At 42.7% G+C, this 21,556-nt stretch overlaps 1 protein-coding gene across 3 annotated transcripts in view; it reads left to right on the forward strand.

Moving 5' to 3' along the window:
- HS6ST2 (heparan sulfate 6-O-sulfotransferase 2) overlaps nt 1-21,556 on the forward strand; it is a 270,388-nt gene that overhangs the window by 179,633 nt on the left and 69,199 nt on the right. For 2 of the 3 annotated variants that reach the window (XM_031445974.2, XM_064482670.1), the window contains exon 3: nt 19,557-19,589. The exons of the other annotated variant lie outside the window; for it this stretch is intronic. In XM_031445974.2, coding sequence (XP_031301834.1) covers nt 19,557-19,589 — 33 coding nt within the window. The remainder of the gene's footprint in view (nt 1-19,556; nt 19,590-21,556) is intronic. 3 annotated transcript variants of the gene reach the window in all.

Genomic DNA, 21,556 nt, shown 5'->3' on the forward strand with positions numbered 1-21,556 from the left:
TTATGTGCTGTTGGATTCTATTTGCTAGTATTTTGGTGAGGATTTTTGCATCTATGTTCATCAGTGATATTGGTCTGTAATTCTCTTTTTTTGTAGTGTCTTTGCCTGGTTTTGGTATCAGGGTGATGGTGGCTTCATAGAGTGAGTTTGGGAGTATTCCCTCCTTTTCAGTCTTCTGGAAGAGTTTGAGAAGGACTGGTATGAGTTCTTCTTTGTATGTTTGGTAGAATTCCCTGGTGAAGCCGCCCAGTCCTGGACTTTTATTTGTAGGGAGGTTTTTTTTTTTATTGCTAATTCGATTTCACTTCTAGTGATCGGTTTGTTCAAGTGGTCAGCTTCTTCTTGATTCAGTCTTGGTGGACAGTATGTTTCCAGAAACTTGTCCATCTCCTCTAGGTTATCCATTTTGTTCCATATAGTTTTTCATAATATTCTCATATAATATCCTGTATTTCTATTTTATTTGTTGTAATTTCTCCATTTTCCTTTCTTATTTTGCTTATTTGTGCTCTCTCTTTTTTCTTCTTTGTGAGTTTGGCCAGAGATTTATCCATTTTGTTTACTTTTTCAAAAAACCAGCTTTTGGTTTGATTGATTTTTTCTACTGTTTTTTAAATCTCTATTTCATTTATTTCCTCCCTGATCTTTATTATTTCCTTCCTTCTAGTGACTTTTGGGTGTTCTTGCTCTTCTTTTTCTAGTTCTTTTAGCTAGTGGGTTAGATTGTTTATTTGAGATTGGTCTTTTTAGAGGAAGGCCTGTATCGCTGTAAACTTCCCTCTTAGCACTGCCTCTGCTGCATCCCATAAATTTTGTGTGGTTGTGTTTTCATTTTCATTTGCCTCAGTGTATTTTTTGATTTCAGCTTTGATTTCTTCATTGACCCATTGGTTTTTTAATAGCATGTTGTTTAATCTCCATGCTTTCCTTGTTTTCTCCTTTGTTTCTCTGTAGTTGATTTCTAGTTTCATGGCATTGTGGTCAGTAAAGATGCTTGAGATCATTTCTATCTTCTTAAAATTGTTGAGGCTTCTTTTGTGCCCAAGTACATGATCAATCCTAGAAAATGTTCCGTGTGCACTTCAAAAGAATGTATATCCTATTTTGGGGGGTGTCATGGTCTGAAAATATCCACCAAATCTAATTTTTCTATTGTATTATTTAATTTCTCTGTTGCCTTATTTATTGTCTGTCTGGAAGATCTGTCTAGTGATGTTAATGCAGTGTTAAAATCTCTGACAATGATTTTATTCCCATCAGTTTCCCCCTTTATCTCTGTTAGTAACTGTTTTATGTACTTAGGTGCTCCTATATTGGGTTCATATATATTAATGAGTGTAATAGCCTCATCTTGTATTACTCCTTTAATCATTATAAAATGTCCTTCTTTATCTTTCTTTATGGCCTCTGTGTTAAAGTCTATTTTGTCTGAAATCAGTACTGCTACACCTGCTTTTCTGGCTTTTCCATTTGCATGGAACATCCTTTTCCATCCTTTCACTCTCAATCTATATGTGTCCTTCTCCCTAAAGTGGGTCTCTTGTATGCAGCATATTGAAGGTTCTTGTTTTATTATCCAGCCTGCCACTCTGTGTCTTTTGACTGGAGCATTTAGTCCATTAACATTTACAGTAATTAATGATAGATGAGTGTTTATTGCCATTTTGAACTTATTTTTGCAGTTGATTTGGTATTTCCTCTTTGTTCCTTTCTTCTTCCTTTTGCGGTTTGGTAATTTTCCTTTGTATTATCTTGGATTTTATTTAGTTTTTGTGATTCACTTGTAAGTTTTTGGCTTGTGGTTACCCTTTTTTTAAGTCTATTAACCTATTACTGTAACTGTTTGTACTAAACAGATAGTAATATAATCTCAAACCCATCCTACTGAGAACAAAAAATTTTTTTAAAAAGTAGAAAAAAAATACTCTGTTTTCTTGCTTCCCTCTCCCACTCTTAATGATTTAGATGTCTTCTTTTACAATTTTGTATTTATTCCATTTGTAATTCATGGTAGTTCTCACCTTTCCAGTTATGAGTTTCTCATTTCTGTAGCATCCTGCTTCTTTTCTATTTAGAGTAGAGCTTTCAGTATTTCTTTTAGCATGGGTTTAGTGTTGCTAAACTCTTGTAGTTTTTGCTTGTCTGTGAAATTCTTTATCTCTCCTTCTATTCTAAAGGATAGCCTTACTGGATAAGGTATCCTAGGCTGCATCTTTTTTTCATTCAGTGCTTTGAATATGTCTTGCCACTTCCTTCTGGCCTGTAGTGTTTGTGTAGAGAAATCAGCTGAGAGCTTTATGGGGGTTCCCTTCTAACTCACTGTTTGTTTTTCTCTTGCTGCCTTTAGGATCATTTCTTTATGCTTGACTCTGGCCCTCTTGATTATGATATGTCTTGGTGTGGGTCTTTTTGGGTTCTTCCTGTTTGGGACCCTCTGAGCCTCCTGTACTTGGATATCTGATTCCTTCTTTAAGTTTGGGAAGTTTTCAGTCATGATTTCTTCCAATACCTTTTAATCCCCTTTGTTCTTTCTTTCCCTTCTGGGACCCCTATTGTCCTATCTTCTAGGTCACTTATTTGTTCCTCTGCATTATCTAGCCTGCTTTGTACAGCCTTTAGATCAGTTCTCATTTCAGCCAGTGAGTTTACCACTTCTACTTGGCTCTTCTTAATAGCTTCAATTTCATTTTGATATATTTTATATCTCTAAACACTATCTCTTTTAGTTCCTTCAATACTTTGATCACTCCTTTTTTGAAATCTTGATCTAGTAGGCCATCAATGTCTACTTCATTGATTGTGCTTTCAGGGGATTTCTCTTGCTCTTTTAATTGGGAGTGGTTCATCTGCTTCTTCATATTGATCATATCTCTCTAGTACTGTGGCTTAAGGAGTATCAGTTATCTATTGTGGTCCTAAGGAGTTTATTTATTTATCTAGCTAAAGCCTATGCAGGAATAAAACTTCAGAAAAAAGAGAGAGAATTTTAAAAGAATGGAGAAAAAAAGGTTTGAAAACAGTGTATAATCAATAATAGAAGAGCAAGTTGAAGCAGAATAGCAATTGAGTTGAGACGTCTTTTAAAAACCTTTAAAAAGGGAGAAAAGATCAGAAAACAATATTTGAGACCTGTGTATAATCCGTAACAGGAGATCAAAACCAAGAGAAATAAAAATGAAATGAGGTGGATTTTGAAAAGTAATAAAAATGAAAATAAAAATAAAAATATTTTAAAAGAAAAAATTTAAAGGGATTAAACCTGGAGACATACAATTGTTTAAAAAGTAAAATTTTAAAAGGTAATAGAAAATAGAATAGATGTTAACAAAAAATAGAAGAGAGTATTTTAAAGAAGGGAGAAAAAATTTTTTAAACAGTGTATAATCAATAATAGAAGAGCAAGTTGAAGTAGAATAGCAATCGAGTTGAAACGTCTTTTAAAAACCTTAATAAAAAGGAGAAAAAATGAAAAAACAGTATTTGAAATCCGTGAATAATCAATAACAGGAGATCAAAACCAAGAGAATTAAAAATGAAATGAGGAGGATTTTTTAAAAATAATAAAAAGATTTTAAAAGAGAAATTTTAAAGTAATTAAAACTGTAAACATATACAACTGTTTAAAAAGTAAAGATTAAAAAGGTAATAGAAAATAAAACAGAAATAAAAAAGATTAAAAAAAAAAAAAGGATGTGTTCTCCTGGAGACTGTGCACTCTTAATGCTTTTATTGAGAAGTCTTTCTTGTCTGCCCTGTTTCGCGAACTCAGCTTGCTGTTTCAAGAGGCCCTCCGTTGGCTCCCTCGTCTGTGCTGCTCCCAGTGCTTGTCGGCAAGCATGTCGCGCCCCCTCCCAACACTGGGTCAGGTGCTGAGCTCTCACCCAGTGGCCAGGTGGGTCACTCCCCTTCCTGATGCCACAGTCAGATGCTGCACTCAGGGGAGGTAGGCGAGTGGATCGCGCTCCCTCCCAGCACCGCGGTCAGGTGCTGCGTTCCTGCCAGGAAGGCAGGTGGCCGCCCGCCCTCTCCCTGTGCAGGTCGCTCCGCTGCTCTGTGCAGCTGCCCACTCCGCCTTCGGTCAGTGCTCCGTAGGCGGGCTCGGGGAAGACCGCGGAACAGCCCTGCCCCTGCTCCCTGCCAAATCTCAGCTCCTTGTTTGTCTTGGCGGCGCAAGTTCTCTGAGGTGCCAGGGCAGAAAGATCCTATCTGCCTCGGGCTGTAAACAAGTCTCAGTCCTGCCTAGGAGTTGCTGGAGCCCCGGGTGCGGATTCAGGGCTTGGCCCCGCCCCTGCCCGAGCACTGAGCACAGGAGGGTATGGCGGCTGTGGCAGCGCCCCGCCTCTCTTCTCGCGAAGAGCGCCGGTAATGGCGCCGCGGGCCTGAGGAGACAAAGGCTCCGGCGCCCCTCCCCACAGGGCACACCAGCCGTGTTGCTTTGCTTTTTTTTCCCATAATTTATGGGGGGCCCAGGTTGTTCTGCTCCGTATCCCCTCCCAGCCACGGTGCGCAGTACCCTGCAGTCTCCCGGGGCCGCCTCAGTGCCGCTGCCCCAGTCCTCCGCCCGGCTCGGGCCGCCTGTCCCGGCCCCAGCTGCCGGCTCGCCTCTTGTGCTGGATGTCGCAGGGACCCTTTGTGCCTGTTTAACTTGATTCTGTTGGTCAAGGGGTGCTCCCGGCAGATCTGAGCCTCAGAGGCTCCCCCTCCATCCTGCTGGCCTCTCCATTGGAGAGGGGGGAGGTTCAGTTAACGAGCGCTAATCCTCCTTTGCTGCTCCCTCCCCAAGGGACCAGTCCCACACTGTTCTGCTTCGTCTTCTTTCTTTTTTCCTTTTCTCCTACCAGATTTTTGGCGTCTTTGTCTTTCAAAGAGGGCGATATTCTGTCGGAGTTTGGCAGGTGCTCTGGTTGGCTGAGTGGTTCTGTAGATGTGAGTTTTGGTGTATTTGTGGGAAAGGGTGAGCTACAAGTATCTTTCTGCTCTGCCATCTTACTTCTCTCTATATTCTTTTTCATTATAGGTTATTACAAGGTATTGAATATAGTTCCCTGTGCTATACAGTAGGACCTTGTTGTTTGTCTATTCTGTAAATAGTCAAACTATTTAATCCCAAACTCCTAATTTATCCCTCCCCACCTTCCCCTCTGGTAACTGTAAGTTTGTTTTCTATGTCTATGAGTCTATTTTTGGTTTATAAATAAGATTTGTATTTTTTTTTTAGATTCCACATGTAAGTGATATCATATGATATTTGTCTTTCTCTATCTGACTGACTTCACTCAGTATGATAATCTCTAGGTCCATCTATGTTGCTGCAGATGGCATTATTTCATTCTTTTTATGGCTGAGTAGTATTCCATTATGTGTGTATGTATGTATGTATATATATATATACACACACACACACACCACAATTTCCTCTGTTACACTGTTAACAATTACAGAGGCTCAAATGAGCTTTTATTTATATGGGATTATATCTACTGGTATTTACTGTATTTGAATTTAAGACAGTGATTTTCAAAAACATGTATTAACACCTTTAAAGTAAGAATATATCTATCACATATTAATATAAATCATACATTTTTATGAAAAATAACTGATTTCCAAAGCAAAAAAATAGTGTCAATGTTTGATATTTTGGATATCGTTCTGATATCTGGCTTTATAGAAGATAGATGGAATCTCATATCAGCTTCTTCTGTATTCCATCTCTCGTAATATGTTACTTCAGTTGAAGTAGATGGAGAAAATCCAGTGTCATACACCTGTATATTTGGGAAAAAGGAGGACCTCAGGGACCCCTTAAATGGGTCTTGGGAAGAACTGCTGCTCTATGTGAGTGGTGCTTCTTGGAGTTTTACACCACCACCCTGTGGGGCAATAAATTGCAGCTCTGCTCTCCCAGCCTCTCCCTTCACCCCATACCCTCCTCAAATCAAGCAGCTCAGTTTTTAGGTGTTTTATAGACTGGAGTTATTGGAAGATTTTTGTGTGCAAAGAGGGCTGTGCTTCAGAAAGTGTTTGAAATCCACCCCCTTAAATCTTAGGTTACTGATGAGCCAAGGATTTGGGCGGTGATGGGGATCATTGAGATTCTTTCCCCGGGTTTCCTCTCCCCAAAGATAGCTTGTCATGCCATGAGGAGGGGGCTTTAGGATCGTGCCACAGCTCTTCTGGGATGGTGGCATGTCATCTTGACAAGTGACAGTCTCAGCTCAGCAAAATGGCATTTTATGGCTTGAAAGATTTAATGCTGCTTCAGAATGGAGCTCATTTGCCCCGGGAATGATGTAGGCTGGAGGAGGAGTGGATTCAGTGTTTGTCGAGCTGTCTGATCACTGGAGGGGAGAGACAGGCCATAAGGGTGTGTTCCAGTGATATATGTCGTCATCTTTAGAGCTAGACATTCATCATTATTATTTACTTCCTAGATATGTCTGATCTTTATTCCAAGGGACAGGAACCAGTGCCAAATATCATGGGATCTAAGTGCCCTCACAACCCATTGACGCTTCTTCCAATTTCTTGTCTAATAGAGAAGGCCGTGCTGTTCTTTTCCTGACTGCCAGAGTCCTTATTGATTTCATGTCATTTCTTTCATAAAATCACCTCGTGGGTTTTGCTGGACTTGGCTCTTATAGCTGAGAATGCTCTCCTCTCACTTCTTTGCTGGGCAAGATGCTGTGAGTCCCATTGATATGGGTCAGGGGGACAGTTCCACAAACAACCTGCATGCTTTCCCCTTTAGGCTGTGAGCATGCACAGAGGCTCTCCCAGAACTATGACAGGAATCTTCTCTTTGTCCTCATTTGCATTAATTAAAGGGCCTGGAACCTTAAGCATTAAGGTCGATCATTTGGGCTAATTGAGTGTCTCCAATTTAAGGGAACTCTTCTCTGGAAGTAAGAACTAAAACAGAATCTCTGGGAGAAATTGGAACCCTTGTAATTTGCTAGTGGGAATGTAAAATGGTGCAGCTGCTATGGAAAAATGGTTTGGCAGCTCCTCACAAAGTTAAACATAGAATTACCATATGACCCAGCAATTCCAGTCCAAGGTATATACCCAAGAGAAGTGAAAACATACATCCACACACAAAAAGACGTCATGAATGTTCATGGCAGCGTTAATCATGGTAATAAAATAGTAGAGGCAGCCCAAATACCCATCGAAGGATGACTGGGTAAATAAAATGTAGTGTATCTATACAATGGAATATTGTTCAGCCCTAAAAAGGAAGGAAGTACTGACACCTGCTACAACATGGAGGAACCTCAAAAATGTGATGCTAAGTGAAAGAAGTCAGACGAAAAAGGCCTTGTATTGTGTGATTCCACCCAAGTGAATTATCCAGAACAGGCTAATCTCTAGAGACAAAAAGCAGACTGGAGGCTGCCAGGAGCTGAGGGGAGGAGGGAAGAAGGAGTGACTGCTTAGTGGGTACAAGGTTTCCTTTTGGGGTGATGAGAATGTTTTGGAATGAGAGCAAGGTGGTGGTTGCACAGTACGTGAATGTACTAAATTCTACTGAATTGTATACTTTAAAATGGTTAATTTTATGTTATGTGAATTTCAAAAAAAAAAAGCAAAACAAACAAAAACACCTGAATCCCTGGCTGCTGCCCTCTCTTGGGCTAGTTCTTCTCATGAATGTTTGTGAAATCGAGGACCTCACCCAGGGCCATTAGCTCCTTCCCAGTGGAAAATGAGCTTACTGGAGCTTGTAGGTACCTTCAGTCATGATGTCCAGTGGCATGCCTATGTATGGTGCATGGTTTTCCACACTGCTGTCCTCACTGTTTGCTCATGGAAGGCAGGGACCCCGTCTTGCTCATCTTTGTATTCCAAGTGTCTTAGCACATTCCTGACACATAGGAGACCCTCAGGAGATGTTTGTTGACTGAACAATTAGATGGTTTTGTTGTATCTTCTTATTCATCTCCATGATGTACCCCCATGGTGTTAGTAACAGATGTACTCTAGCAGGTAGCAGGTGTTCAGGACAGACTATGGGCTTGTCTAGTTGATAGGGATGAAATTATTTAGATGTATTTTATTTATTTTTTTTTGGATAGTCACTCAGTGGAATATTATTTGGCCATGAAAAGGAATGCAGTACCGGTACATGCTATAACATGGATGAACCTTGAAAACATGCTATGTCAAAGAAGCCAGTCATAAAAGACAATACATTCTATGATTCCATTTACTTGAAATGTACAAAATAAGACAATCCATAGAAACAGAAAGTACATCGGTGGTCAGGGCCTGGGAAGGATGGGGGACAACAGGGATGGGGGTAACAGCTAAAAAGTACTGGGTTTCTTTTCGAGGTAATGAAAAGGTTTTAAAACTGACAGTAGTGATGACTCCACAGATCTGCGAATATACTAACAACCACTGATTTGTACCCGTTAAATAGGTGAATTATCTGGTATGTGAACAATGTCTCAATAAAGCTGTTAAAAATTCAAATATATGTCAGAAGAAAAAAGAAGAAAATTTGAATCAAAGACAAGTGCACTCTTGTTTGGGGAAAGGTCTGCATCCCAGATCTAAAGGAAGTGCCCCAATATATTCAAAGGGTTTTTCCTGAGAAAGATGCCTTTTTGCATTAGGCTTCCCTTAGAGCAGCAGCAGCTTCTGTGGGCTTCCAGATCATTACCCACCCAATGAGGACCTGGGGGCAGAGTAGCTTAAAGCCACATTGTGAAGGGCAACTGCCAACTGTTGGGCAGTTGGCGATGTATCAGAATGTATGTCCGTGGGAAGCCAGGATTCGGTTAACGCAAACCCAGATGCCTGGTGGTTCCTCCACTGCCTGCAGGATGTGCAATGCCCCCCTCCTCACCCCATCTTGACCATGAAGAGTGAGCAAGTAGCCTAATGATGTGTCACTCAGGCAATTAGCAATTCAGCAAGTCCAGCTTCAACTAAGCAGTTCCAAATTCTTCCTCCTACTCCTAGGGACTGTCCCATGACTTCAGTGCCTGTCAGCTTCCTTGAAGTAAGAGACACCAATCTGCCGTGGGGCTCCCATTGTGGGGCTGAGGCGGGGCCCTTTGAGGGCAGTTGTGCTCAGAGATGAGCACCGCCTGGTGCTGTGTGCAGACGTCAGTTGGATCCCTTGCCTTTAGGTATCAAGAAACTCCCACAGCATCATCCCGCTTAGCTGACACCTCAGATGCCCTGAGTTCCCAGGTAAGCAGCCTCAGGTGACACCACCAGTTCTTGGCAGGGGTGGATTACAAAGCCCTCAGTGGTTAGGAGGGAATGGAGAGGCTACTCTGATGGCTTCCTGTTTTTCTTGGGTCCCAAGGCCAACAACAGTCCAAAGTTGCTCCTTAGAAGCTGTGGATGTGGGTTTGCAGATGAGGGCCCACCCTTGCCAAAAAATGAACACATAACAACTCACTTGTAACTTGGAGGGACCTCCTTTCTGTTTGGGAGACAGCTATAGAGAAACGAGGGGGCCAAAACATAGCTAGGGCAAAAAGCACAGAGGCTTTGGAGTCAGACCGACCTCCAAGGCTTATTCTCTAGGTAGCTGCACGGCCTTTGGCAGCCGCTGTTTCTCTCTGAGGCTGTTTCCTCACCTGTATAAGGAGATAGGAAAGAGCATCTTTCAAGGTTCTCCTTCTGATTAAACAACAAAGCCCAGTCCTCATGCCTGCATCTCTGCCGCTGGCTCCCAACTGGCCCTTTCACTCCCACCCCTCTAGCTTAGATTGCCACGCTTATTTTCTTGTAGAGGACCCTGGTGCTTATAAGACTCAAACTGGAAGTCATGAGGTCTTGGAGATGGTTACGGCCCTGTTTTATACTGTGTGAACCTTGGACGAGTCCCTTTCTCTCTCTGGGCCTGTAAAAAAGCAGAGGTTGGGCTTGGTGGTTTCTCAGGGCATCTTCCAATCTTGATAATTTTAAAGCTACATTAAGGTCAAATTGTGGGTGGTCTGGCTCACCCTGCTTGAGAATGAAGCCCATCACTAAACACAACTCTTACCCAAGGCAGCAGCCCTCCTTTTCCCACTGTAATGACATGGGCCTTTGGGAATGGGGCATGCACTCTTGTTCTTTCCCACTTTCTGCCTTGGTCATCTTGTCTTGGACTTTCTAGGTTCTGTCTGTATCTGATCTAATCGAACTTTTCTACAGATAGGAAATACAGGTATAGTAGCGAGAAGTTGCCCTCATCCCCACCCTGCTGGAGGGAGGGAGGGAGGGAGAGAGAGAGAGCGGATTTGTCTGCCAACTTCCTTTTCCCTGCAGACCCCCGGCCCACCCACTGCTACCTGGTTGTCCAAGGGGAGTAGCTTCACAGCAGTGAAGATTTACACTAGGTTTTCATCTTCAAATGAGCTACTACCCTCTCTTCCTTGTGTATTCAAGTGCTTGGCACTCAGAGCCTGCAAGTTTATCCTGAAATTCAAAATGAAAAATGGTCCCTTGAGAAGCTTGAAGAGAGGCACACAACGAATCACTTCAGAGGGGGCCCCCAGGCTTGGAGAGTAACAGGAATGCAAGCCGGCTCTCAGGGCGGGTTTGATGTGCATGGAGAGAGTATCCAGAGGGACCCCTCCCATGTTTGTGCCTCGCGGGGATGTGGCACACAGCGCAGTGGGGAATGCGTGGGCTTCAGAGTCAGGGAATAGTGACTGTCCTTACCTTCACTTACTAGGTATGTGACCTTGAGCAAGTTCTTCTCTGAGCTTCACCTGAGTCACCTGTAAAAAGATAAGAATGATGCCTACCTCCCAGGTACAGTCAGTACAGCTTAGTGGCTAATGAGCTTGGGCGCTGGCATCCTTCGACTCTGGATTTGAGTTACTAGTTGTGCGAGTCCCTCTGAGTCTCCATCTTTTCCTGTCTACAATGAGGATAGACTTCTGCTTGGGAGGAAGTAAGTCCTGGAAAGTGCAAGGTGCCCGGCGTATAGGGAGTCCTCATTATGTAATAGCTAACCGTATGATTGTTATTGTTTGGCATTCAGGTACAATTTCCAATAATTCGAGAAAAGATACTGTGTACTCTTCCAGATGAGCTGGCAAACTTGTCCCATATTTTGGATTTAGGGGACAGAAACACTCAGAGTCTTTTGGGTCCTTAGGTTTGAAACTTCAGGTAAGACATGAAACTGAGAATCCGGCAGGAAAAGGAGATCTGCTTTCTCATGAGTACAGAGGCTTTGCCCTAAACATCGTGCTCCATCTGCATGTGGAAAGGTGTCCCATGTCCACAAAATAGGTTGAACTGGACATGAATTTTCAAAAGCAGTGCATCCATCAATAGCAGCAAATTAAGTCCAATTATGACTATTATATCTGCCAAAAAGAAAGAACTGTTTGGCCAGGGGTCATGGCCACGGATCTCAAGCACAGCCCTGGACCTTTTGACTTGTCACGTTGACAGAGACTAGCAAGGTCTAGGTGGACAAGAACAGCATGGCGGAAAGTCTTAGCACAGACTTTGACAATGGAGTTCATTAAACAGATGTTTCGTTTATTTCATCCCGTACAATTAGCTCTTTGGGAATTAGCTCTGGACAAGAAGGAGTATTTTTCATTTTTTTAAATCAAAATAGTTGGCTTTAGAAAATTCAGCAGGTTTCATGGAGCACCGGGTTTGTGCCCTCTGTCTGATATTATTGGAGGTCACAGTTTTGTTGAGAAAAAGGAGACTGACAGATTTGAGTGACTGAAGACAACTCCAAAGCCTGTGCTCGCTCTGCCCTAGCACTTGTCGCTTCCCAGACCTGCCAGTTCCCTTTGTTTGGGGCTGGCTTTAGGGAACTTTCAGACCCGTTCCAGTGGCTCCTGCCATACTTCGACATCAGCAGAGATCGAAGCTCATTGTCAAAAGCAAGTGACTTATGTCCAGAACGGACCTTCCCAGGTGTCTCTACTGTCTGATGCTGTTACTGACTTGACTGAGTGTTCCCTGAGAATGATCTCGCGCCCTGTTTTCACACTTGCCAAATCATTCTTCGTTGGGGACTTTGTCATGCTCTGTGTTATCCACATGTTAAATTGTGAATGAAGCAGTTCTGTCTCGCCTTGGCAGCTTGCCATTCTTTGTCTGTCTCAGCAGAAAACATTTGGGATTCAATAGCGTAGCAGCCTCTTGTGAGGCCGAATGTAAAAAGTACAGGGGAAACTGTCCCTGCTGATTTGAACTAGTGCTGAGAGAGCATTCACTGTGGCTTGTCCGGACCCTCAAATCTGAGATCTGGAAACAAAATGGGAGGAAAGAAACCACAGAAACACACACCCATGCACAGTCCTATTTATATTATCAGTGAAACTTTCTCCGGCTCTTATTAACAGAAGGCAAGCCCTGTGATACGCAGAGCATTTCTAAGGGATTCTTAATGGTCTGTTCTCCCTTCAAAGCAAAAGTGTATATATGATCAAGTTGAGGAGACAGATTGCTGGAACCTAACATACAAATACAGATGTTTGCATCTGGGGAACTCTAAAACACATTCAGAAATCACTGTCAGCTTTCAGTTGCTGGAGTCTTTTATAATTCAAGCAGCGCCCCCGCATCGTGAATGGGAATACTTCTCAGGAGCGAGGAACGCTGGCTTTTCTTTTATGGCCTTCCTTCTCTTTTTCTCTTTTTTTGGTTTTCGTTTGCTTTGTTTGTTCAGTGGCAGAACCCTCCCTTCACTGCTTTCAGGAAGACTGAATTGCCAAGCAGGTGCGTTAGAGAGGCTTTCAGAAAGAATGTCTCCAGACAGAGCCAAGGTCAAGTTCTAGCTAAACCCATTTCCCACGAAAACAGGAATCCGTCAGTCTCCAGGTTCTTAATTAGATCAGCGCTAGAGGGCACTCTTACGATGCCAAAATGGGAGGATTTTACTGAAAACTGGTGGGCGAGGGTGGGGGTGCGCTGAGGGGGTGATTTGGGTACTGACTGCAGACAGCCAACAGCTTAGGGAAGACTTCTGCTGCTGAGAATTGCCTGGCTCGCCAACAGATAAGAAAACACTGTTTGAAAGGGACTGAGGCAATCTGCCTCATCAGACCCACTATGTTTCCAAAATGTGGTTGGTGTTTTGGCAATGTAGAGGCCCAGCTATAAGGCCTTAATTCTCAAAAGGAAAAACATTGAAGACTCGCTGATTGTTAGCACGTGATGGGGTAAAGGCAGAAAACAAAATGTGAGAGAGAAGCTTAGGAAAATGTGTTCACAATTTAACAGCTACTGGAAGGGGAGAATTTGAAATCCTTGCAATCTTTCATGGCCGATTCCCCAGTCTTGATGCCATTGCTCTCTGAGTTGTTCTGAAGGGTTGTGCGACTGTGTCTGGGGCACAGATGTCTGTTTGCTTGCTGCCCTCGGCAGGGTCTGGTGGGCCCAAGGTGGGTAGTATGCTGTCAGGGAAAGGGACCTATAGACTTGGGTCCTGGGCTTGGCTTTCCCACTGATGTGTTCTGTGACCTGCGTCAGGTCCCTGCCCCACCAAGACCCAGGGCAACACTCATGGTCTCAAAAAGATCACCAAAGACATCTCCTGGCCACTCTGACTCTGTGATTAATGATTATAGAAAGACCTTTCAAGTCACTTGCTTAGAGCAGCCACTTGAGTTCTGAATCCAACATGGGGCTAGAGGATGACTTCGTGCTGTTGATGGAGATGGTACTAGAGGGTTTGCCCACCCAGAGAAGCTGATCTGCTCATACTCATCACTCCTTTAGGTTTGCCACCCAGTCCAAGTCTAACCTCAGAGAATTGCTACAATTAAGCCATCAGTAACTCCCCCCAGTTCGGCTTATTACGCCCAAGTTAGGTGACTCCTGACTTGCACGCGGGGCACTGGCCAGGTCTCAAGCGTGCAGTTCCCTGAGGAGCCATTGAGGGGTCTGGAGAGCTAATGGAAAGAGTGGGCCACTGAAGACAAGCTTGTCTACTCAGCCTTCCGCCCCAGAGTCCCTTAGAGCAACACAAGAGTATTTCCCTCTAGCCTCGGCTGGTAAGAACCCGGGCTCTACTTCATTGGAGTGTTCCCAACTTAGTCAAATTCATTATAAAGTCCTAGAATGTTCTAATGATCAGGAGTCTTTGGGAAAGCACCTAGTCCAACACCCTCACTGTGCAGATAGGGAAATGGAGAGCCATCTTCTCCACTTGAGAATGGCTTGGGCAGGGTCACACAGCAGAGCTGACGTGAGGACCTCAGTCTTCTGACTTCGAGGCCAGGCCCCCTTCTGTTACCTTGCGCTCCATTTGTCTTTCTCCTGGGAAGAAGAAACCAGCAGCTGTTAACCAAAGGGTTCTGACATAGCTAGAACAGGACTGTGTTACCTACTGTATATTATATTGTATTTGAGTGGCATGTGGTCTTAAAGTGTTCTTGCTCAAAGGCAAGGGTAGGATTGAAATCCCTGTCAGCTGTCAGGGAAAGTAGGCCAGGAGGATGGGTCTGGAAGCCAGATTTAGTATCTTGGGGAACAGGGGCCAGTGTGAAAGGAGCAGGCCAGACAAACCCGGGAGGCCTCAGAGTTGTGCCAAACGCTGGCCTTCAGGGGATTAAAGCAAATACTTATAAAGGTTGGAAAGGATGTTCTGGATTCTAGTCTTCTCGAGCAGACCATGAAGAACTTCCTTTCTTGTAGTTTGCACAGTTCCTGGTAGGCTTGGCATGGAACAAGGAAGAAAGCAGGGCAGGCAAAAAGTAGAACATAGATATTGGGGGACAATATATTTATTTATATTTATATATGCATTTATAATATAACTTCATTTCAGTTGCTTTCAACGTGGGCTTTGCACGTAGGTGTCCTTGAACCCTGGTTCTGTTCCCAGGGTAGCAAGAGAGCTCAGTGACAGGAGGCTAGGAGTCTTGATCCTGGCCTGCCAGAGACTGAAAATACTTTTGGACAATTCTCCTACTGCTTTCTTCCCTAGATTAATAAAAATAGATAGTGTATAAAAATAATCATGCATACAAATTTTTGAGTCCTGACTCCACAATGCTGTGGAGTTTCCATGCATGATCTCATATCATAATCTCCTGTCTGCACGGGTTGTTTCCGGTTGGTTTCTGTTCTGATCGGGCTGCCTCCTGGTCTGATTGGTCAGGGCCCAGGCTGTGCTGGCTGTTCACTGTGTTGGCTATCACTCCTGGTGTGGTACTGTGCTTGTCCCCATTTTATAGGGGAGGAAATCAAAGTCGAGCAGTTAAGACACCTTTGCAAGATCATACAGTGAGTGTATCAAAGAGCCTGGACTAGAACCCAGTCTATGTGACTCCCGGCCTTATTCCACGGCCCCACACCACCTCTCAGCCTTTCGTGAGCAAAAGGCTGAGGCCAGGCGTGTTAACCCTTTGCAAGTCAAGAAGAGAAGTAGGTTTTTTAGTTTGTTTTGCTTTGTGTTTTGTTTGTTTCTTGCCTAGGGCCTTAAAAGTCATCCAGGCCTTTCATCTGGCTTCTCCATTTCCCCCCACCAGTTTGAATGAGTCCTTTGCCTGGAGGAAAAATGTATGTATGTATACGTGTAACTGAATTGCTTTGCTACACACCTGAAACTAACATTGTAAGTCAACTACACTTCAATACAAAATAAAATTTAAAAAAATAGTCCTTTGCCTGTGACTTTGTGGGCATGGGACCCCTTCCCATTTAAGGGGCCAGATTCAATATGCAGAATCAGATTTTTCTCTAGGATATACTGTATTTGGCCTTCAGAGACCGAATGAGGATCTGGCCTGAGATACAGAAGGAGGTGGCGTGACACTGAGCAGCATTATGTTAGGTCAGACCAGGAGGAGAGTGGAAAAGCATCCTATGTGGCAAGAAGGTGGGAAATCAAGGACACAGCAGCTCCGGGAGTGGGAGCTGGCAAGAGGGTGGGCAAACCAATCGGGTGTCAGAAACCAGAGAGGTTGAATGGGCCATTTGCTTGGCAGCTCTGGGACAGTGGTAGATGATGGATTCCCACAGGCTGTGTTGTCTGCCACAGATTTGCAATTAGACCAAAACAGGGTTGGTGTGGGGTTTTTTTTTAACCACCTTTTGCAAAATCCGAGCATCTATGTAAGCCTTTATCTGAGAGTGTGAGGCAGCTGTACAAGCAGAAAGACAGTTGGGGGAGGGGGAGTCAGTTGTTCATCAATTAGATTTTCCTTGTTATTCTCAATCAAGTTTACTTGTATAACTTTTCCATCCTAGAGAATCAGGCCTTCTGGATTTCAAATAAACAAAGCTGTTTCCCTGGACAGAATGATGATCCGCTACATTTCAACTTGGCTGTAATTGTTTTGGCCACGGTCTCATTTACTCATAAGCTCAGCCTGTTGGGCTCTGGGCTCTCTGAACTCCTAATGGCATGTTGTGCTGAAAAAAGTGACTAGAGATTGCTGTCCTTTTAGCTAACTTGGCACCAAAATGAGAGGCAAAGCTATTAGAGAATTACAAAGTATTGCAACTGGAGGAGTTTTAGAAGCCACCTTGGGAAAATCCTTCATTTCACATGGCTCCCTGAGAGAGTGGAAAAGGGAATTCGCCCAAGATCAAATGAATCATCGGTAAAAGCAGGATTAGAAAGCAGGAATCGCAGGTTTTATTTTACATCATCCTGTTTTTCCTAAGTCTTAACATCGAAGTAAACCGATAGCTTCACTTTTAATTCTGAAGCGCTAAGCACCTCCCCTGAGACTAGAAATGCCAGTGGGTAGGTGTCCTCATTTGAGGTTTCTGATTAGCAGGAATCCCCATCTGGAGTTTTGGGGCTCCCAAATCTCCCCCTCAGTTCTCACTTTTCCCATTGATACATATGTGTTCCCTTCATTTTCATCTTCTCCTTTCCCTGCTAATTTGACATTTAGGCAGTAGCTGTCAGTTGAGAGCTATTTAGTCACATTATGAACCTTGGCCCAGAGGAAGGTTTCTCTTACTGTGTCCTCTCCAGCCAGCGTCTGGGTCACAGGCATGATAACCGCAGTCCCTTTTGCCCACCGACTGCTGTTGCTTTCCCAGGATGTGGCTTGCCGACGGGTGATGAATCCAGTCTCAGAGTGCTGTAGCATCCAGTGGGAAAAACTCTGCCGGGACGTGGTACCACAGCATTACAAAGCTGCCGTGGAGAGACTTCTTGTTTTTACAGTATTTCAAGGTGTATACATGTGGAGTTCTATGAACAACAAATGGTCTAGCTGAAAAGAAACCTGTCTTACAGTCTTTTGGGGGAACTTTCCGGAAGGAGAAATCATGGAAAAAAATAATGTCCCTTCCAATCCGAAAGAGAATCCTTTCTTAGACAGATGTTGAATCTGATGCTATTGGATACGTTCTCCATAAATAAAGACATAAATAAAAGGAAGAGAAACTTTCTTCCTCGAGTTGATAACATACAGTATCTTTCTGTGGAACTCTTTTCCAAACAGCTGGCCTAAAAAAAAATCTTCAAAAAAGATTGCAAACTCAGTGAAGGCAGAGATTTGTGTCTGTTTTATTCACTGCTGTGTGCTTAGTATCTATAACAATGCCTGTCACATAATAAATAATACATTTTTTGTGGGGAGTGATTTTTTTCATTGAATATATTTGACACGTAACATTGTGTCAATTTAAGGTGTACAACAGTGTTAATTTGATACAGTTACATGTTGTACTATGATTGCTGTTATAGTGATAATTAGCATTTCTATCCCAGTACATAATTATCCTTTCTTTTTACTAAAAGGTCTTTTTAAGAAGATTCCATTTAAGAACCTTCCCAAAGAGTGTGTGTGTGTGTGTGTATGTATAAAATGGATTCATAAAGTTAATTCATTTTTTTCTAATCAGTATGCCTCTCCATCTTTTTCTCTCTTTCCCCATGGCCTTTGATTCGCTTCTGATGACCACCCACCCTTTTGATTGGTGCACCTGCAACATCTGCCTGATTCACCACTGAATAATCCGCCTCTGACAACCTGGACTCCCAGGTAAGGCAACGAACTTCCAAAAGTGCCCTCAGTGCAGTCACTGGGCAAACTTTCCTAGGCAGTAAAGAACTTCACATACAACTTAAAAAAAACTCAAGCGGCAGTAATTCCCCCAATTAAAGTTAAAATTGGTCTGGTCCCCATATGCATCAATTATGTACATACTTATATTATTTGAGAATTTCTATTAGTGCAGCAAAAGTTAAATTATGGTTTTGGAAAGTGCTACGTATTTGACTTTGGAATTTTTAGCACTAAGAATCAACATACAGCTTTATGTTTTCATGTTGTTGTTGTTGTTGTTTTTATTTTTCACCCAAAATTGTGTTTTTTTTTTTTGTTGTTGTTGTTCATGAGACCAAGTGCAGTGCAAGGGGGTACTCGGCTTTCTTCACTGTGCAGGGAAACTTAGTCATGGGGTAGGTCAGAACATTCTCGGTTACTTCTTTCTTGCGGCTGGGATGGAAGAGGATCACGCTGGGTCCTGGGTGGTAAGTCAGCTAATGGGAGTGTCATGTCTAACAGATCTGATGTCAGGGCTACTAAGTACCTCACTTGTGCTTCTCATTACACTTGCTTCTCAGCAGTCTTAACAGCTCACAGAACCAGAGAAGGAGGGTTTAGCAACTCCAGGCACTGATGATCAAAGGGCTGTGTATTCTTCTCAAATGATGATGCAAGAGAGGGCTCTGCTGCTTATTGTGCTATTAAGTCTCCCTTAACTCACTTCTAAAGCCTCCAGACATTTGATGTAAAGAAATACTTCTCCCAAGAAAATACACAGGCCATAGAACTCTCTTTGGGCACAAAAGTGTTATCACATTATAATACCCTTTGCTTAATATAAAACAAAATGCTAACTCAGCCCGTTTGAACTCTCACATTAGCAGTTGACCCCTGCACAACTTCATGGGCTCCGCCAATATCAGAAATTCACATAGTAGGATTAATGTTTTGTGACTCTTAAGACATATTTATATGAAACTGGCTGAATGTTTTTTTTAATGGAGAGACGTTGTTTACTTTTATGGATGGCTTGCACGTGGGTGGAAGGGACTAGCAGTGATTTATGTATCCCTTTCTGTGTGCTTTGAATTTTCATCTGTTTGAAGTGCATCAGCAAAGCCTAATCATTCGTTTCTTTTCCTTTTGTTATTTGTGTTTCATAAGCTCCCGATAACATGCAAAGTCCCTGTAAATTCATCTTAGGTCCTTTCCATCAGGCATTTCCATTTTAGTGATGTCATAGTGTTTGGTTTGGCATGGTCTGGTTTTTGGTTTATTGACTTTTGTTTTTTGCTTAGATACCCATTTCGTTTTTGAAGGGGAATGGAATTAGCATGACTGAGTGGAAGATCTGTCATCCTCAGCCCATGACCCTTCAGCGGTCTGGCTCTCGGCGCTGTCCTGACCTTCTAGTCCTCTGATTCATAATCTCCTCACTATGTGAGAGGAGCTACTGAGGAGCAAAGTTGGGGGGCCATCCATGAGCTGTTTCCTTGTGGTTTGGAAAGCTGGAAAAAATATGCTATCAAAGTGAAATGGGAAACTTTTATTATTTTAACTCTTCTCTTACCAAGCTCTTGCTAGCACCTGGTTTTACTGTTCCTTTAACAGGTGGAGGATTTTTCAGATTCTAGATGCAGCAAGGTAAGTGACAATATATTTTTAGTTTAACTGAACCCAAGTAAGCTAGAATAAATAGATTCTGCACTTGCCTATCAGTTTAATTCCCGTACAATAAATAGTTAAGTTTTCACTTGGACAAATTCTTTCCAGGGCTCTTTTTTAGTTGAAAACAGCTGAAACTACCCAGGCAGGTAATTTCCGGTCTGAAAGCTGACCTAGCTCAGAAGTGGGATGAATGTTCAGGGCCAGCAACCTAGACAGCTGGGCCGTAGCTCCTTTTTCTTTTTGCAGAAATCGGATAACACAATAGAGTCTTCTGTTAGGAAGACCCCGCCATCAACAGTGTTCTCCACTGTGCTATCAGGCACCCTGCCTGTGGCCAGGCTGGATGATGGTTTAGGGAACAACTAGTTCACCATTTTATTGAAGGGAAATCAATTATTTGAAAATATCAGGGCTGGTAAATATGTAATGTAGACTTGCAAGGTAGAGTAATCCCATAGGCCAGGGTTCTTTATGACATGTACTCTGCAGCCAGGCAAATCTAATCAAACACAGGAAAGTTCCTATCTGGGAGTGGGCAGGGTTGCTGCTGAGAATGCTACAGGATAGTGTCTTTGCAGGCAACAACTGTTGCCACGAGGCGTGCCATCATATTGCCACCAGTGCTGAAGAGGCTGTGACAATCCTAAGCCATCTTGTAAATGTTCTCTCTAGTTGCTTGGCACATGGTTTTCTAAGATCATGACGCTCACCAGGACCATATTTGGCCTATAGTCGGCTTATTGGCTCCAGAAAGATTTACCAGTGTCTCTCCTTTTTCTTCCTACCCTCCTCCATCTCATCCTTTGTTTCGTAGCCAAATAGGTTAGCAAGAGCAAAGGCTGTAGCCTTGGGATTCCTCCACTAGTGCAGACTCTCATTAAAATGGAATAGATCCACCATATCTTAGATGCCCAGTTTGGCTCCCTTTTTCTGATCAGGGCCTCAGTGGCTTTATTGGATATCCAATAATAAGTAGTAAATTCGGGGCTTAATTCCATAGTCAGGTTACAATTCAGTAAGATAAATGGTGTAGACACACGTAGACACCTAATCACACAATATTAGTATGGAAGGGCATTTAAACATCGTAGATTAGATGGGTCATGGTGGCGAAAGTACTAGGTTTTGCTACTAACTAGTGGGGTGACTTTGCTCAAGTCCTATCTCTGCTGGGAGCCTTGACTTCCTCATCTCTAAATGAAACGGAGTGGGCGACCACTAAGATAATGGTAAATAACATAGGGACTGTTATCCCTGTAATGGCTTTCATGGGATGAATGTAGAGAATTTTGTTTTATTTTTGTTTTAAAATTTGCTACATGGTCTAACCATCCCTCTATAACAATTTTACTATACAATAAAGCAAATCTTGATATATTCTTTATTTTTACTACGATACTGATCAGTTTGACCAGCAGTGATTATCAGAATAATTTATACCTGGACTTAGTTTGTGAGAGAGGAAGAGAAGAGTACAAATGGTGAGATGGAAAAAAATTGGCTTTGGTAAACGTCCATGGGGCCATTTTTAATTCTGGTGAACTGAATGATGTATGAAAACTATTTGCAAGGCTGGCATATTTTTCAACCACTAGTAAAATAATAAAACCACAATTCATTTGGTAATCCCCATTGTATATTCAATTTTATAAATATACAAGATTATGATGATCTCTGCCTCATAATTAACAATTTGCATAAATGCTTGCTATTATTTTGTTGTCTGAATGGATTTCCTAATCCGGAAAAAGAAGGGAACAATCAGTGGAAACCATCCCAAATGCCTTGCATTATTGCTACACACATGCACAATGAATAGCGATGCTAATTGTTTCAGACCAGAACCTCATTTGTTTTTCTGTAGACAGCAAAAACATTAACTGCCAGAGTGTTTGCCAGTCTCTCTCTCTCTCTTTTTCCTATAGCCAGTTGTATCATAGGGT

The sequence above is a fragment of the Camelus dromedarius genome, chromosome X, assembly GCF_036321535.1.
Source record: "Camelus dromedarius isolate mCamDro1 chromosome X, mCamDro1.pat, whole genome shotgun sequence".
NCBI lineage: Eukaryota > Metazoa > Chordata > Mammalia > Artiodactyla > Camelidae > Camelus > Camelus dromedarius.